Genomic DNA, 17,919 nt, shown 5'->3' on the forward strand with positions numbered 1-17,919 from the left:
GGGCTATTAGCACATGCCTTTCATAGGTCTTTGAACTGAACTCATACTACTTTGACTAAATTCGCTCTTAGTCAGACAAGTGGAGGGAAATTGCCTACAATGAGCACTACAATAATACTCGATTTAGTTTAGGTTAGAGATAAAAGTCGTACATAATGTGTAGATAATGTTTCATTGTTTTAACTTTTCACGATATGAATGATAAGATCATTGAAATAACGCAATTATTTTTTGGTGAGAGAATCAATCTTATCCGGTTATCCCCGATTATCAGAGGCTTTTAAACCTATGCTATTTGTTGGGCATGGACCTTTCTGAACCTGGTTACCCTACCCAGCCCAAGTTAAGTCTGAAATACTAGTATCCTAAATTAATAACTTATTTATTCAATACCCTACTAAATTAATTTATTCGATATTCAGTGAATAAAATATTTATTGAGGAATCAAAAATTCAAAATGTAAAATAAAAAATAAAAATAGTAATAATATATTTACCCCCTATATCCTATCATGATTTTTAATATATTCCTAATAGAAACTTCCAATATTATTAGCTCCTTATCCAATGTTCTAACAACATCCTTTTAAAAATGTCATTAGGTATACATCCAAATAGACTGGAGAGGATTTCCAATATGTGCAAGGTTTAGTTCTTTTAACCATCAATCCAAAGAACTCCAAATCGCATTAATTAGTTAATTAACTAAATTCATACACGTGCAGGGGGGACAAAGGTGATCATTATTTCTAGCAACTCTTGTTTTCAGTTGTAATGGGGATTCACATATGCATAGCATCAGCCAGAGTCACAAATTTTTGCACTACTATAGTACTATTTAATGTAGACACCAAATCATGGTTCAGAACAAATACTCGACCACGGACAACCTTGAAGAACTAGGCCACGACACTTGGAGCCTCACTGTGTTATCAACGTAATCAAATTCCACATGCTCTCCATCAATCTTACAACACTCTGGCTTCTCTGATGCATATACCCTCATTTCCCCATGTCCTCTCACCTCAATTCTTGCCAAATTTTCATGTGTATCATATTCTATTGACAGAATTGATCCCCCAGAGTTGAGCATGCTCACCAATCCAATTGGAGCAAATTGGATGGATTTTCTGGGCAAGACCATCACTGGAGAAACTGTCAAAAGCTCAAAACTAAAAGGCTCAAGTGAAACTTGTACACTTTCTGTGTACTTGAGGAGCTTCAACGTGTCATCCTTAAGCATGTACACAGCAAATTCATCTACCCCTTTGATGCAAATTGGGTGCTTCCCTTTGCTCCACTCAATGTCTTGGGGACTTGCAAAGCAAGTCACAGAGTGTGAAAACTCAGAGGCACTCTTGTTTCGCCTAGCAACAGGGCACCACCCTCCTCCTTGGCAATTGAACAGACCCAAAACCCCGGAACACTAGAAAAAGAAACACAAAAATGAGAGTAATAGCATGTAACTATGCATGCACATTGTTGTGAAACTGAAAACAATAATATGAAAAGGCATGCAGAGAGGCTATTTTGAGTCTTACTTTATTGAGGTTCCAAATTTTGAGCATTGTTTTGCCGTCATGCAAAGGGTCCAGAAATAAGCAGTCTCGGGTTGGAAGTGCATAATGTTGACAGCGCAAAATGGAGGCATCAGGTAGAACGAGCTTCTTAAGCAACTTGAAGTTGTGTTTTCCAACAGAGTCGCTTACGTAAATTGGTCCACCAGAAATGGCCCTGGAAGCAGCGTGAAATTCGGCACAAGCATGATCAGATTGGAACATGTCCCAATCTGGGTGTATGAAATTTCCCATCCACAAGCTGTTGTAAGCACAGTGCACCATATGACACCCTTGCAGCCAATAGGCACCGTTTGGATCTCCAGCTGGGTCAGTGCACCAAAAATCATCACCTGCATCAATGTATATATCAACAACACACAATTAAGGAATATAAGCATTGTGTTGTGTGTGTTATAAAAGTTTTCCATTAATTTATACGTCCAAGCGATTTAATTAAAGACTTACCCACTCGTCCAAGTGATATGGTTTCCGTACCAAGGAACATGAAATCATTGCACTGCTGCATGCTTGAAATGACACCATTGCCTTTGAAATGCTTCTTCACGGAAGCAGTGAGTGCTTTGTAATATGCTTTGGCCATTTCAACACGACCACCATAATCCTCTGATACCATCTCAAGAATCTACCGTATATATGCAAAAGTACAGGTTAGTGGTTACTACTTTCAGTCTCAATTGATGACTATTTCTGACTCTTACTACAACAAAAATAGTAATATGTGGACATCCATATATTACAAGTCAAATGATTCATAAACACCTCTGTATTTTAGGCTTAAAAAAGGGAAAGAAAAAAAATATATAAATGTTATGAGTAAATGCAATATGAAAAAGGTATGGAAAGATATATGATTCGATCCGACTTAGGTTGGATTGATGGATTTAGTTAATTTGACAAATAGATGAATTCGAAACAATCATATTAGATACTGAGTTCGAAAATTTTACACTCGACTTTGCCATATTAAAAATACTTTATGTTTAATGACTCTTAATCTTCAATTTTATTTACTTATTTAAAATCTAAATTTTGAAATTACTGATTTTATTTAATTTTTACCACTTTATTGAGTTTTTTTACAATTTTTTTTTATACATACTTTTAATCGAGCTTAATAAGGTTATATTGTATAAAATAATTACATTATCAACTAATTAAAAATCATATTTAATATAATTGTTAAATTAATAAATATAAAAGTCAACAAATTTATTTTATATGTGTTAATTTGTAATTAAATAATATATAAAAAAAATAAGTGAGTTCAGTAGTGATGCACTGATAATGTAATTAAAATTCTTTTTTTAATCTTTCATTCGTGGCATAAGGACGACATGTGATACATTCTCATAAACAAAAACATTAAAACAAATATATTTTAGAAATTAAAAATAAACATTATCTTATTTACAGAAACTAAAAGTTTTAAATATATTTTCTTGATCAATGATGATCCAACTTAACAATTAATGATGATCCAACTTAATTGGATTATGATTCGGCTGACACCTAATATAACCGGCCAATTACCACTAGTGAAAAATTTGACGAATCACTATGGCTTGTGATGGATAAATTAATTGAAATTAAAAATATGTTACTGTTCCTTTGCGAAATTCCCCACCAGATCCCTCATATAAAGGGCACACTATTATATAGCATATATTTGAAAACTTGAAGCATTGTAGCAGCATCTTACATTCAGTTATGATATTTTAAAAGCAGCAAATTGATGATATTTATATGGTAATTGTTACATAGTAGATTAATAGTTACCTGCGTGACATCAATCTTGACACCGTCAACACCGAGGGATTCCAAGTGAGAGTGGAGTCCCTGGTAGAGCTGATGGGGTGGCACCAATCCCACGCCAATCTCCATTATCTTCACCACCGCTAGATCCGTCATAGTCATCTCCGCCCCGGGAGACAACTTAGTCGCAACCACCGTGGCCTCCGGCATCCCGGGCACATTGGGCCTAAGCCCACCCCAGTAGCCAGAAAAGGCATGCCAAACATAGACATAGTCCAGCCCACTAAACTCCCCCTTCAAGTCCCTCACAAACGCACCCATCCCATTGCTCCCATCACACCCCCTGTACTCCTTAAACTTACTATTCTCCTCAAACCTCACCAACCTCTTCACCATCTGCTCCCCCGGAACGGAACACTCCAAGCTTCCACCGTCCGTCACCGTTTCATCGTCACCGCAAAACGTTTGCCACCCGTCGTCGATGATCACCAACCCTGGAGGACACCCTCCCTCCACCAAACCCTTCACCCCTTCCCGCACCCCTGAGGGATCCACCTGATGAGATATAAACTTAGATTATCATTGTGAAAAATATACTCTTACACAAATATAATAAATAAACTCATCACATCACATCACCACCTTTAGGTAAAAGGCGTCCCAGGTGCACCACCCGAACTTGTCAACTATCCCCGGCGGGGTCTTGTCCTCCATCAAAGTAAAGGTTCCCAGATGGGCCTTCACCACCCTCACCGCTTCCTCGATTAGAGTAAAGGGGTCGTGGTGCACGTGCATGTACAAGCAGCTTCCGAAGGAACCCTCCGTCACACGTCTGGATCCGCTCTCCATGCAGACGTCCACGTGGTCGTCGAGGCCCGCTTGGAGGGAGCCTCGGAAGGGTCCCTCGAGGAGGGGCAAGAGGAGGACGTAGGGGCGTCCCCTCACGGCGTCGTTCTGGAGGATCATCATTTGGGTTTCGTGCTCCACGTCTCGGCCGTTGCTACCGGACCAGTGGGTGCTCCACCACAGCTTGAAGCGGAAGATGCTGGTGAACCTGATGCCGCCAAGCTTGCCGATGGAGGCCACGTGGCGGCTTCGGGCCTCGGCGGCGGTGAAACCGAGGAAGCAGCCGTGGGGGTGGAGGTGGGGGTGGGAGGTTGTTATGTTGGGTGGGACTTGGGTGAGGATTGGGTGGCCGCTTGCGAGGAACGTTGAGGATTCGAGTTTTATGGATAAGTGGGGATTGGCGTTGGGAGGAGCCGTTTCTTGCACTGTGGTTAGGCTTGGCGCCATGGGAGAACAAGAGTTTGGGCAATGGGAATTAGGAACTAACTCTTCCACTTCATTTCATAGTAAACGTAGGAACATGTGCACTTAAATATGCCATTCAAATCCAAACCAGCTCTCATTTTCACTCATGGATCTTCATTTTCATTTACAGTAAATTACACTCTCACAATATTATTTCCCAATACTAATGAGACATGAACAAATTTTAACTATAATGCTTTATCATAGTATAATGAAATGATACTGTATTAACCAGTAACATCCACATTAACTAATCCAAAATACGAATAAATTTCAAAACAATTTATTCTTATAATAAGCTTGTATAATAAACCTAGTTAGGTAAAAAAGAAAAGAAAAACGTCAAAAAGGCTCGGAACACCAACGGATTACTGTGTTGGAACTTGGGAGTAAATAATAATAATAATAACACGTTCAAAAAATTAGTTAAAATGCTATCTTAGAAAAATCATATTAAATGAGGATATTTATAAGAACTATTTAAAATGAGGAGGGTTCAAATGATATTAGTGTAATTTTACTAAATGTTACACCATTCAATAATTTTATTAATTGTGAATTTTATAAATTCAACCATTAAATTGAAAGTTCTTTACTCTTAGATTATATATACAAAATTTTATATTGATTCAGGATTATTTGATATTATAGTAAAATATAAACACTTTGATTACATTTAAGTTTGTTGTTCAATTTTAACAAAATTTGATATACACATATAAAGTGATATGAATTTTCAATCTAACTGTTGTATTTACAAAAATCACAATTAATATAAAGTTATTGAGTATTGTAACACTTAGTAAAAGTTATATAAATGTTGTTTGAACTCTCCTCATTTAAAATATACATATATATATATATATATATATATATATATATATATATATATATATATATGAGGAAGGCTCAAACAATACCGTGTAACTTTTACTAAGTATTACACCGCTCAATAACTTTATATTAACATGAATTTTGAAAATCTAACCATTAGATTGAAAGTTCATATCTCTTAGATTAATCCAAGATGATTTGATATTTCATTCTCATAAAACAAAATTGACGTAATATATTCATTTTAAAATATATTAAAATATGAATACTTTGATTACTTTCAAGTTATTGTTCAATTTTAACAAAATTTGATATATACATATAAAGTAATATGAACTTTTAATCTAATGGTTGAATTTAAAAAATTCACAAATAATATAAAGTTATTAAGCGGTGTAATACTTAATACAAGTTACACGAGTGTAATTATAATCCCCTCATATATATATATATATATATATATATATATATATATATATATATATATATATATGTATGAGGGTTCAAACGATACTAGTGTAACTTTTACTAAGTATTACACCGCTCAATAACTTTATATTAAATGTGAATTTTATAAATCCAACCGTTAGATTGAAAGTTCATATTATAGAGGAGGGTTCAAACGATACTAGTGTAATTTTTACTAAGTATTATACCGCTCAATAACTTTATATTAAATGTGAATTTTATAAATCCAACTGTTAGATTAAAAGTTCATATCACTTTATATGTATATCAAATTTTGTTAAAATTGAACAACAACTTGAAGGTTATCAAAATGTTCATATTTTAGTATATTTTAAAATATATATATTACGTCAATTTTATTTTATAAAAATGAAATATCAAATCATCTTGGATTAATATAAAATTTTGTATATATAATTTAAGAGTAAAAAATTTTCAATTTAACAGTTAGATTTACAAAATTTACATTTAATATAAAGTTATTAAACAATATAATACTTGCGGTTGCGGTATTATTATAACCTTCTTCTATATTTTATATATATATATATATATATTAATAAAGAGTGAAATAATAGAGCGGTGGGAACTTGTTGATTGAGAAGTGTCCGGAAGCTAATGACGTGGCAGGCTGGGAAGGTGTGTCCTTGGCTTTATGAAACACGCAACCAACCCTTCATTACTTCTCTCCTCACTCCTGTGCTTATCCTTTACTCTACCATTATCGCTTTACCAATTTTGTTTTACAATATTCATTTTTAAAAACCCTATTTGAAATCAAGTACCAAAGAAAAAAAATAAGTAAATATTAACTAACGAATTAGAAAAACAGATTATCCAAAAATCATTGCTCTTTATTTTAATGTTATATTGATCACTATTTAGTCCTATGGCCAAGGTATCGTTAATTAAGTAAAAAGATTTTTCTATTTTATTCAAATAGACTAAGCAGCTAAAAGAAATATAATATAATATAATAAAGTTTCTATTATTCCTATAACTATTTTTTAAAATATTTTTTTTTTACTTATGCACCTTATAGATAAAATGAAAATATTGTAAATGCAATGTCACCTTAAGATTTTAAGAAAACAATTATTTTTGAAAATGTAATTATAAATATATTTTAAAAAAAATTGTAATAAAAATGATATTTTTAAGTTATGGAGACAAGAAAATAAAAGCACGAATCAGACAAGCCTTTGAACGTTATTTAAAGGGAAAGTACTGGTTAGTGGTTACTACAATCTCATATTTTTAGAGTGACAATGAGAAGGGGGGAAAATTGCTAGCGAAAATACTGTAAAGATTGGAATCCCATAAATCACAAGATCAGTCTAGTAAGGAGACTTTGAAAGAGTTTATAAGTAGTTTAATTAGATTTAGCATGGACAATTGAATGATTTCTTTTATTTAATCATAAACTATTGTGAAATAAATTTGATGAATAATAATTTTCATCTCTTATCAATGTCTTCAAAATATTTATTTACATCATTTGGTTTAAAAACAAAAGCAGGCTTTGACAAAAAAAAAATAAAAAATACTAAGTTTAAAAGGTTAGAAACCTAGTTTTAAAAATAAGGTCAAAATATTTTTTTAAGTTTCTATAATTTTATTTACTTTACATTTTAGTCTCTATAATTTAAAATAAATATTTTTAATTTTTATATTTTTTAATCAATTTTAGTCTTGTAATTTTAAATATTTTTTTAAGTTCTGATAGTTATAATTTTTTAATCATTTTAGTCTTTGTTGTTAATTTATTTTCTTCTATTATTGTGTTCATGATAGATATATTAATTTAACTTTTTGTGTCTTATATCATTCATTTTACTGAAATTATTTTGAATTTAAAATAAATTACAAGTATAAAAACTAAAAAAATCCATCTGAAACTAAAAAGATTAAAATGGATTAATAAAAAAATATGTACGAAAACTTGAAAATATCTATTTTAAATTATAAAAAGTAAAATTTAAAAAAATGTTTTAACCTAAACCCAAACTGAGATTTGACTAATACTGAATTGGGCTGACTAGTTTAGTTTTCCTTAAAAAAGAAGTAGCAAAACAACATGTGTTGGGTCCGTTAAAGAAAAACCACTGTTTTACAAATTGAAGAAAATCTGTTGAAACAGTTCAAAATTGTTGAAAATATATGTAAAACCGACAATGAGGAACCAATTAGAACCAGTTGTTTAAATGCTTTGTATATTTTTTGTTTATGCTGTTCAATAAAAGATTTTTTAAATCAAATAAAGCGTCAACCAAACCTCTTATTAATATTTTTTTTGTTAAATTGACATGTATTATTTCACTCTCAACTAATAAGTACTTGAATGATTTACGATTGGATTATAATACGAGAATCAATGATTCTTAAACTGTGAATGTATATAGTATTTTTTTTTTCTTGTGGATAAGGATCCCACCACACAATACGTCACCACCACCTTCAGAATCCGACAGATTATAGTTGACGAAGGCATCGGTCACATTAGATGGTAATAACAAAATCACGCCAACAATTAGACACTCATAAAATTTTGCAATTAACGTTGCAATGTCGGTTTGGAATGTTCGTGTCGTGGTTAGCAAAACGTAAAATTAATGAACAAAATACCAATCACGCAACCAAAACCTGGGAATCGTCTATCTACAATGCAAATGCTACATTATAAAGTCATAACTGTAGAGAATATTCACGCCAAGTCGCCTAGTGTTGTTTCAGCGATCACGCGCATGAAAACTGAGGTGATATGGAGTAATGTCTCAACAATTTGAACGAAAAACAATTTCCTAAGATACTACACCAATCCATCTAAAGCTGTAAAAAATTTCTGAATGCTCTAATTATCACAAGTGCCACAGAAGCAACGAGCATTGTAGTAATTCCATACGGATTGCCAAGCAGAAGCAAAACCATTCCCCTTGCATATTCACAATTGCACATTTGCGAAGAAAAAAAATCGAATTATAAATTGAAATTAAGGAATATACTACTATTAGATGATACTAAAGAAATAATTGACAGTACAAACACTTTCACAGAATAAACACTCAATTCAATCCTAGAAGGATTCACTTTACCCAATTCAATCCCCAAAAACTCATCTATTTAATCCTTTTATCTTTGGGATAAAAGGGCTCAAGTGTTCTATGTTTACAATCTTGGGGACGAAATGATAATTTTCCTTTAATGATCAAAACATTCCCAGTGATTCTTTTCGGGAACTAATTTGAGTATTTACTAACCTTTTTTGTCTAAACTGATATTAGTTAGCGTCTTCCGTGGGTATCGTTTCATCGTCTTTCCTATTAGATGCCGGATTTGTTTTCCCGTCCACCACGAGGTTTTTTGGTTGCAACTCATCTTTCAGTCTTTGGATCTCCAGATCCTTCTCTTCTAATTTATCTTGCAACATTAACACCTGCAGTAAACCCATTTAAGTTGGATACTCACGCTATTACCTTAAACACGTAAAAGAATCAACATAATAAAATTCCAAAACATAAACGTGAATTTGGATAACAAATGAGAATTGAGAAACAACATTCATAAGAAAAATATATTTTTGAAATAATGCCGGAAGATTTTAAAAGAATTAGTATCGTGTTTGCATATATTCATTAAAAAGTAATTTGATTCAGATAATTTTAAATTCTGAAAATACATCATTTTTTATAAAGTAGTCCCTGTTCAAATATTATTTGGTTGTAGACCTTAAAACTTTAGAAGTCATTAATAAACTTTTTGTTAAATGTAAGGACTAAAAAGTTTGGGGACTATATTCACAAAACATTATATTTCTAAGACTAGAAACATTTAAGCCAACTAATTTTATATGATTGTTTTGGTTTGTGTTAGACAAGATTACTTCAATCTCAAATTATGGAAATTCAAAATCTAGTTGTTATTATTAATCTTATTATTCATTGTGGCAAGTAAAATCTAGTTTGTTAAATTGTTCAACCAAACTAATATATATTATTATAATTTTTTTTAATCTATATATATAAGCATTTATCTATTGCATATCAGCATTCATGATTCGTGAATGCCATATAAACCTTTCCCCAACTCAAAAGTTCTGTTCAAGTCCGGAAATGGTTTTTCCCTACAACGCCACTAATCTCCATATCTGACATGTAGTAAAACAAATACAGTATAGCGAAGCAAACATGCAGTGAAAAATAACATTAAAAGGTGAAGGTAGGGGTAAGGCGAAACCATTTCATTGGATCTATCCACATCATTTGTCAATCCATCCATATGTTTTTGCAACCCTGTAGTCAATTTTAAGGATTAAGATTACACAAATTGCAAACCCATGGAGAAAAAAATAACAGATCAGCAGTTGCATAACTCTTAATATTCGTAGTCTCTAATTTTATGGACCAACAGAATTAACATTCCTCCTTAACAAGCATTTAACACGTTAAAATGTCCCAAGTTCAGTACATTCACCCATAGTATCTATAGTACATCAGATGTTTATTTTTTAAGCCCGCACAATAATATTATTGATTATATGTTTTTGGAATGAATATTAATCTGTGATTTGATTATAAATGAACTTCTTTAATGAATCTGACAAAGTGATACAGGAAACTAGCAGTCATTGAGAAGCTTGTGTAAAAGATCAAAGCATTAAAATGCTGAAACAAAATTAGATGAAATCACTCTACAACCAACCTTCAAATTGATTTCTGAGTTCTGCATTTTGGTATTTTTGTACTGAAAGTTTCATTGATAATTCATGCATCTGCACACCAAGAAAAAAAAAAAAGGCAAAACAAAGAAAATATCAGCAACAAGTAACAACCAATAATGACAAATAAATTAGGTTGATTAAACTTCGCAGTTGTGTTCATAGTTCACTCATGTAACATTACTTCCAGTCATTGAATACCATAAAGAAACTCCAACAACTCAACAAGTGTTCTGTGTATTAGAAAGCATCATAAAGCATTTTACAAATACAAATCTACATTGACACACACACAGAGACACTCTGTATCTTATAACCTGGGGTGGAATTAGGTAAGAGAAAACCAGCTCCCTAACAAATGAGGATAAAAGGGGAAAAAAGTATTAGTTAGAACTTAGAAGTTAGAAGCATAAAGATAAGAGAAGAGCATCACCTTGCCCTCAGATGCCTGATTCCCAATCTCCTCATTTTCCTCCTGTAGGGTTCTACATTTAGCCATCAGCATCTTCCCCATCTTGCTTTGTGGGGTAAAATTTACAGCAGCAATGTTATCTTGCAACTCCTTTACTTTTTTATCCTTTTCCTCAACTAAATTCTATGTTCAGATCAGAACTCTTGTAAGAAACACTTAAAGGAGTCATCACCAATGTAAATAATATGTCAATAAACTACTAAAAAATTGGAAAATACAAGCAGGAAATGAAGACATGTGGCATATAAACGTAATAAATAAATAAACAATCTTAAGCCACAAGAACAAAAAATAAAAAAATTAAATCTGAGCCATAATACATCAACAGAAGACATGTATAAAAGGTACACATATTTCAGAAGCTTCATCACACTCCCTCTGGATTCATCAGAAAAATTTGAAAGTGATCGCTAATAATTGCAGCTGAAAAATCCATTTATACAATTAACACCACCATGTAAGTTATCATTTCTATCTCTATGGTTCGTATCTGAAACACATTCTAAAGTAGGAAGCCACTTATAAAAAATGGTTCCATTTCGTTTTGTTAATACAAGGTAATAAAATGTCTTCATAAATTCTCCGATGAACAAAGGATGGAACTACAATTATGAAATAAACAGCATTTTTCATCATAGAAGAAGACAAGATGTCAATTATTCAATGTATCTCTGAGGAGATAAAACTATGATCACAACCTGAGTTATAACACATAATCCCCATTTCCTGAAATGTCAGAAGACCAAACTTGAGTCAATAAAAAACAAAACAAAGTTTAATAACAAACCTTTAATCGAGTGAATTCTTCATGAACTGCTGGATCTAGCAACAACCTCCTTGCCTGCAAATTAAATAGCAAAAGGAAATACAGCAGTAACATTTTGGGGAGAACCAAAAGAAAAAAACATGAAATGCAACAGCATACAACTAAATTGATTTGGAAGTCGCACAGCAGCACTAATTTTAAAGTTTCAACTAATAAGCATGTGGCCATGAAGATTATATAACAAAGATGCCACAAATACAAAAAATGACGTTGACAATATATTAAGTCGTAAAAGAACAACAGAGCAACCTTTATCAAATTCAAAGACACTATATATTGGGTCTGTTTGTTCAAAAAAAAAAATTTCTTATAAAAGCACTTTTTTTAATAAAATAAACACTTTTTTACTTTTTGTTGTACTTGGCAAAACTTCTTTTTTTAAAATAAGCAGTTTTCTGCTTTTTTTAAGAAGTAACTCCTATCTAGTATCTACTTAAAAAAAAAAAAAAAAATTTAAGGACTTGTTTTTAAGTTTAGACAAACAGACTCATTATCTGTTTATGACAACTATTGAATTCAGTATCTTAGCAAAGTAATACCCCAGAAGAAACTATCCCTACAGTCAGTACCAGTGTCATTGCAAATCTATTAAACAAATTTAATTATAAAGAAGCAAACTGGTAAGTTGTGATTTTTCTACAACCCAACCCCTTTTCAGTTGATAATTTGATATACAACACAAGGCCGGGAAATTTAGCATTTCAACCTTGTAGCGTTTTACATGTAAATAGCAACACAAAAGATTTAAACAACCTGGTTGTTGTAACATACAATAGCAGAATCCAAATGGTCCAAAAGATAAGGGAAGATACAAAACAAAAAAGTTTGCAAAAGTACAACCAAGGAAAGTTTGCAGGTTTTATTAACTACAGAACATAATAAAGTTCAACAAATGGAAAATTTCCTGAGGAATGATTTCTTGGTTTAAAGGGAGGAAAAATACAACTCTTACCTGATTTAAACAAATTTTAACTAAATCAATTGGGTTATAAAGAATTTTGCCAATAAACAAACAGTGCAGGCAATTATCCATGCTGCAAACTTGAAATCTCTATTTAGCACTTGATAGCATAGCATTAACATTTCTTCTAAAATATGAGACACGTAAAACATAAAATCCAATAAAAAATCTGAGAAATGGAAGCAAGGAATCAGTAAAACAATATTTAAATGGATCAAAGAAATTGGAAAACAATAGTGCTTTTGAAATTAATTGATAAAGAATGAAGAATGATCAGTGAAAAAGATTATTTTCAGAGATCCAGTTAAAACACTTAATTGTAAACAATACCTGCATAGAAGCTGGCTTGAGTTGCGCTTTCAGGTCCCGTACTGCAGACTGGAAATGTTTAGACAACCACATAAAAAAGATAAATTAAAACTAAAAATAATACTAAATCATTTTAAACTATAATTATATAAAGTATTAAAACTTGTTAAATGCATGTAGCTATGAATCTTCTGATCAAGATAAGACTCAATCATTATGGCAAGGTTAAAATGGTCCAAACAGAATGGATCAGTTTCAAGCTTTTCTTAACTTCTATACTAAGGTTATAAAACTCATCCCAATCATTGAATAAATAAGGCACTGATTCATGGTTCATTGGTGTAAGCACCTAATCCATGGGTAAAAAATTGACAATTATATATATATCTTCAATAATTCAATAATGTACAATATATCAATGCTATCAAATGACAGATATGATAGCATCAGCCCTCTAACCTTTGACTCTCTCCCATAATCCCACATGAAAATTAAGCAAACATACTAACATACAGATCATCAGGATTGTCATACTTGTGCATCCTACCAAAAATTGGATGGGAGGAGTTGACCAGTAAATCATGAATTCATAATACAGATTACAGAAAAAGAAAATAGATACACCTAAAGAATATTTTGCACCAATATGCAAAATACCTTTAAAATCACAACATGCTTATAAACCATTATACAAAATAGGAATTCTGTACTTGGTATAATAATTGGTTAGGTGGCTCATTGTCTAATATCTTGGCGAAAAAGAAAGTAGAGTGTACTGTGATTTTTATTGAGTGAGGATATTTCCCTCAGCTCTCCCGACTCCCCTCCAACCATTGTCAAAAAAAAAAGACCCACAAAGCAAGAGATACAGCAGTTTCAGTCTTGCAGAAAGGTCTGGCATCATGGTTATAATCATAGATTTCAATAATGCCTACCATCATCTTTATGTCAGCAAGCCACTGTCAGTAAGAATATATCTAATTTTAGGGTATGTTTGGCCTTAACTTTCTTTAGGCTTAAAAGTTGCTTTAAAAATAAAGTAGAAGTTATTTAGTAGTTTTAGCTTAAAAGCTCCATTTCATTGTCTTACAGCAATTGACCTGCATTATTTATTCAGGATGGGAGGGAGAGAGAGGTTAGGGTATGCAGCTTTTATTAAAAGCTACATCAGTTAGGCTATTTTTTAAAGCTAATTTTCCCCATTTTCTTTTACAAAAATTAAACAACTTAATTTTTGAAGAGATTTTCTCCAAATGTCCTTGACTCAGCTTTTTCCTTTTAAGGATAAGAAAGGACAAAAAAAGAAAAAAAATTGGACCAAACACTACTTTAATTGTAGATTTCATTAGCAGCTAAGGTCACAGCAGGCAAGCAGCCACAAGAATTTGGATTTCTCATCTCCATCAGTCTTCAGTTGTCATCTTCAGGGTTTGGTATGGTCCTTTAAAATGTTTGGCAGCTCATTCATCTGCATTTTATGGCTACGGTGGGTTCAGTAGGATTGTAAGATCATGACAATTATACGACTAAACAAAATATCTGAACATGATCCAAGCATAAATGAGTATGCTGGAATCAAGATCACTCCACCATTCCAATCTCACAGTAGCACTGAAATTTTGACAACCATGATAACCAGACATTTTACTACTAAACAGAATGAAACCAAAGCTCAAATCTCAAAAAGAGAAATTCAATTTTGAGTGGGGCAAAAATACTTTCTAACTTCCAACTGCAGGTCAATAAGTGATACAAAACCCTTCATGATTCAAGGATATATAAAGCTTTGCAGCAATTTTGGCAAACAAAGCATTGGAGATCTCAAGCAAAATATATATATTTTTTAAGGAAAAAAAAGGAATCTACTCTGGTGATATATGTACACACAAAATAAATAAATAAATTAACACATACACATGCTATAAAGAATAAGAACCTTATGTTCAGATTATTATTACCAACCTTCAACTCTGCTATTTCTTGTTCTCGTTTTGCAAATGTGACAATGAATGCAGCTTCCTTTTTCTTTGCTTTTTCAAGCTGATAACCAGTAGAAAAGTGAAATGGCTCAGTGAAATATGATCAATGTATATTGGATCATTTGAAGCATAAAAATTAAAAACTAGATTCTGAACCTGCTCTCTTAAAGACTCTTCAGATGATTTCAGAGCTTGAAGATAATTAATCACCAATTTTGGTGCTAGAAAGTATAAAGAAGAAATAATTGCTTAGCTATATATTTAAAACACAGAAAACAACTATTAACAAAACCATATCATGAATAAAAAACATATCTTTTACTTGCAAAATAATAAGCATAAACTAACCTGGAGTGGTCCCAGCAGATATAAAAGGTTCATTTTGAAATGAAAAATGCCACTTCTTAATCTCAGATTTTGCAGCCTCAAGTTCATTCTGGAATTATACAATGAACTGGTAAACATTTTTAGGAAACAAAGAAGGTACAAGTCAACCTATATACTGAACTTTGGGCCACTCTGTTAGGATACTCAACTCCAAAAGCTTAGGCTCAGCTATGTGAATTCTTTTGAATTAACAAATGGAACTATGGAGGGGTGTACATGAGCAATCTTCTATCCCACATGACTATAGAGTTAAGAAAAAAAACATCACTAAACTAGGCTTCCCTTAGTATGCAAAATTTTCAAGCAAAAGCAAACAAACATAATTATTGAAGGAAAACATACTTGGCATATAGCAAGCGTATCCTTACAGTTCTGCAGACTGCAAAAAAGAAAATCAGAGAAAAAATTTAGGCACAAACAATTTAATCCAACTTGAAGATAATATAATATTTACAATCCACAACAGGTGAACTAAGAAATACCTCTCACGAAGAGACAAAATCATTCCTGTTGTGACGCCAGAAGCAGCTTCTTCAGCTTTTGATTTGGACTAAATGCGGAACAGCACAAATTGCAGTTTCAGATTTTCAAAAAAAAAAAAAAAAATCGAAAATTCGATAAAAACAAGTAATCAAAGATACGTTAAACTATTACCTTCTTCTGTCCAAAAGGATCATTCTCATAATCATCCTCGTCATAGTCGGGAGATGACCTCTTGCTACCTATAGTATGAGTATCTAGTTCAGAAGAATGAAACAATCGCAATATGCACAACAAAAGCATGTGCGTTTGAAAACAAAACCTGAATGCGTTCCGCCAAAACTGCCTCCGAAATCAAAGTCCTGCGATTGAGAGAAAAAGGCAAAGTAGTATTAAAGAAAGTGCGCGTGAGAAAGGAAGTGGCGAGGGATGGAAATGCTGGGACTTACATCGTCGAAATGAGTAGGGGAAGACATGGTCAAGTTCAAAAACCCTAGAGAAGAAGAGTGAAGAAACCGCAGCTGCAAGGGGAATCAGCACTTAACCGTTGAATCTGCGATTTCTAAATTCCAATGCTCGTTGCTTCTCTCTTGGTCTTGGACGATAATGTGACTGTTTTTCCTAGGGCCTATTTCTCTCCTTTCTCAGACAAATATTTGGTTTCGGCCCAATTATGAATTACAACACGGGTCCCACCTCTTCTCGCCGCCAGCTTACGTGTTCAATTTTTTTTTTAAAATTTACTGTATTAAAATTTTTTAATTTAATAATTAAATTATTGAAATTTGATAATTATATTATATATATATATATATATATATATAATATTACTTCTGAAAATTGATTTTCGTATATTATTATAAAAATTAATCCCGTAATGTAGTTACGTAACTTATCTCAAAATATATAACATAAAATTTTCTAATATATTTAGGTTCAATATAGAAAGTAGTTTTCACATTGGAGTGATTATACAAATATTATGAAAATTAGTTTCTATAATGCAAATTGATCATCAAATATGTTTATTTATACTAATATAAATGGATATCATTTTCAATAATTATTTTTGGCTTTCATTTTTATATAAATTATTTTATTATTTATTTATTTTTTAATAAGTTTTTTTATGAGTAATTTTTTATTTTTTTATTTTTTTATTTTTTTTTAATACAATGTAGGTACAAAGTACTTTTTTTCTGCTAGTATGAATAAGTGTTATTCTACATTAAGTCCTGGTTGAGTTTCTTTATCACTATTTTTAAGAGAGAAAATAAGAAGAAAAAAATAAAATATTTATTTATAATTAAAATTAACTTATATATAAATTAAAAAAAATTAATTAATTAAAAAAGAATTACAAATTAATTTATGTATAGCTAACATGACATTCAACCTTAACTAATAATAATTTATAAGATATTACTTCTAATAATTGTTTTTTATCTCTACATTTTGTCAGAATCATGATATCCTTAATAATTAATTTTAACCTTTAAACACAATCTCTTTTCTAAGTACACCAAAAATTATAACTGCTCACTCTTTTCTTCACGTAAATGTAACTCTAAATTCTCCTTTTTATCTTAATTTTTAAAATTCTTAATTCAATTATTATTAAATTTAGCATAACAAAAACATATTAATAATTCAGTTACTGTTATTTAACTTCTATTATATATATTTTTTATTTTTAAATGGCTCTATCCAGTGTCGACACAACAGTGCCACAACCAATCTCGACCAATGGCAAATCACGAAGACGACGCTGCAACGCTCGAGTCACTGCTGTTTTTGGAGTATCATACGGCACTTCCGATCAATCAGGTTATCTTCTTCATTGGGA

The 17,919-nt window shown here is 31.8% G+C and overlaps 2 protein-coding genes and 1 non-coding gene across 5 annotated transcripts; all 3 read right to left on the reverse strand.

The window, feature by feature from the left end:
* Positions 1 to 743: 743 nt before the first annotated feature.
* On the reverse strand, positions 744 to 4,748 carry LOC109795968 (galactinol--sucrose galactosyltransferase). Its single transcript, XM_020355546.3, has 5 exons — positions 3,975 to 4,748; positions 3,357 to 3,887; positions 2,025 to 2,202; positions 1,542 to 1,909; positions 744 to 1,426 (listed from the first exon to the last, which is right to left on the reverse strand). The coding sequence occupies exons 1-5, from the start codon at positions 4,623 to 4,625 to the stop codon at positions 863 to 865; spliced, it is 2,292 nt and encodes a 763-aa protein (XP_020211135.2). The 5' UTR covers positions 4,626 to 4,748; the 3' UTR covers positions 744 to 862.
* A 3,852-nt stretch (positions 4,749 to 8,600) lies between these two features.
* On the reverse strand, positions 8,601 to 16,715 carry LOC109796750 (FKBP12-interacting protein of 37 kDa). 3 transcript variants are annotated; one of them, XM_020356526.3, is made up of 15 exons: positions 16,523 to 16,712; positions 16,396 to 16,435; positions 16,248 to 16,315; positions 16,076 to 16,143; positions 15,936 to 15,972; positions 15,555 to 15,642; positions 15,363 to 15,427; positions 15,190 to 15,267; positions 13,249 to 13,296; positions 11,919 to 11,972; positions 11,093 to 11,254; positions 10,644 to 10,713; positions 10,179 to 10,234; positions 9,203 to 9,378; positions 8,601 to 8,877 (listed from the first exon to the last, which is right to left on the reverse strand). In XM_020356526.3, exons 1-14 carry the CDS (start codon positions 16,547 to 16,549, stop codon positions 9,223 to 9,225), a joined length of 1,017 nt encoding a protein of 338 aa, XP_020212115.2. In that variant the 5' UTR covers positions 16,550 to 16,712; the 3' UTR covers positions 8,601 to 8,877; positions 9,203 to 9,222. The 3 variants fall into 3 exon arrangements, with proteins under 3 accessions (XP_020212115.2, XP_020212114.2, XP_029126749.2); XM_020356525.3 differs by having other exon boundaries at positions 8,601 to 9,378; XM_029270916.2 differs by lacking the exons at positions 8,601 to 8,877; positions 10,179 to 10,234 and having other exon boundaries at positions 9,220 to 9,378; positions 16,523 to 16,715.
* Positions 16,716 to 17,854: 1,139 nt separating this feature from the next.
* LOC114915894 (small nucleolar RNA U49) lies at positions 17,855 to 17,919 on the reverse strand. The gene has a single exon (XR_003804083.1). It is a non-coding gene; the product is annotated as a small nucleolar RNA U49 (small nucleolar RNA).

This window comes from Cajanus cajan, chromosome 5, assembly GCF_000230855.2.
Source record: "Cajanus cajan strain Asha chromosome 5, NIPB_CcT2T_4, whole genome shotgun sequence".
Classification (NCBI taxonomy): Eukaryota; Viridiplantae; Streptophyta; class Magnoliopsida; order Fabales; family Fabaceae; genus Cajanus; species Cajanus cajan.